This window comes from Vollenhovia emeryi, unplaced genomic scaffold (genome assembly GCF_000949405.1).
Source record: "Vollenhovia emeryi isolate VEMERY1.0 unplaced genomic scaffold, V.emery_V1.0 DF948710.1, whole genome shotgun sequence".
NCBI lineage: Eukaryota > Metazoa > Arthropoda > Insecta > Hymenoptera > Formicidae > Vollenhovia > Vollenhovia emeryi.
In genome coordinates, this window is record NW_011957656.1 from 521 (window position 1) to 1,450 (window position 930).

Sequence of the window (930 nt, forward strand, 5' to 3'; positions counted from 1 at the left end):
ATCTATTCGCTTGAATAAGTTATAGTTTACCTAATCTATAACACAGGGACCTAGTGAGACAGTAACGAGTAACGAGATATAAATTAAAAAAAGCCTTTACGTCTCCTGCAATACGCGACCGCGCATCATGGAACGCAAGAAGGCTCCGTACAAAATCGTCGATTATTCCCTAGCGTTTAATATCACACAATCGGTCATTTCGAGGTTCTCTCTCATAATAAAATAATAATTGTGCACAATTATATTCTGATAAATAAACAGTACGTGATATTTAACACTACAAAAGTAGTGATATCACCTAAAAAACTTACCTTTTAAAAAAAGGTAAATAAAAGCGCCAAGTATAAGTTCCAAGTAGATAGCATAGATTTGACACGAGCGATTATCCAGCAGATAACGCGTACGATATTCCACATGCTAATAAAAAAGTGCCAGGTTTAATGAAGGATGAGAATAATGGTGCGATAATGACGGAATTCGTCGGGCTCAGAGCGAAGATGTACGTGTTGAGGGTAGACGGTAAGAAAGATACAAAGAAGGCTAAAGGCGTAAAGAGTAACGTGGTAGCGCGATCGATAACGTTCGACGATTACACGCGGTGTCTCAATGATGAGATAGAAATGACTCGCCAACAGACTTGTATAAGATCGAAGCTGCATGAGGTGTACACTGTAGCCGAAACGAAAATCGCTCTGAGTCCGTATGATGACAAGCGATACGTTGTGCCCGATTATACAGAAACGCTGCCATGGGGACATTATAAAATACCATTGTAAATATTTTATAAATTCATTTTATTTTTTAATCACCATAGATATATTTTATCCACATCGATTATAATAAATGTATACCATTGTAAAACATGTATAATAAATGTATGCCATTGTAAATATTTTATCATTTAATTTTATAAGACATAATCAACATCAC

General features: G+C 35.9%; 1 protein-coding gene across 1 annotated transcript; it reads left to right on the plus strand.

Moving 5' to 3' along the window:
- The first annotated feature begins 302 nt into the window (after nt 1–302).
- Nucleotides 303–786, plus strand: LOC105556491. Its single transcript, XM_012003591.1, has one exon. The coding sequence runs from the start codon at nt 441–443 to the stop codon at nt 774–776; it is 336 nt and encodes a 111-aa protein (XP_011858981.1). The 5' UTR covers nt 303–440; the 3' UTR covers nt 777–786.
- Nucleotides 787–930: the final 144 nt, after the last annotated feature.

Bases quoted from the DNA above. Each gene is read 5' to 3' on its own strand.
- LOC105556491 (XM_012003591.1), top strand. From the start codon at position 441: ATGAAGGATGAGAATAATGGTGCGATAATGACGGAATTCGTCGGGCTC.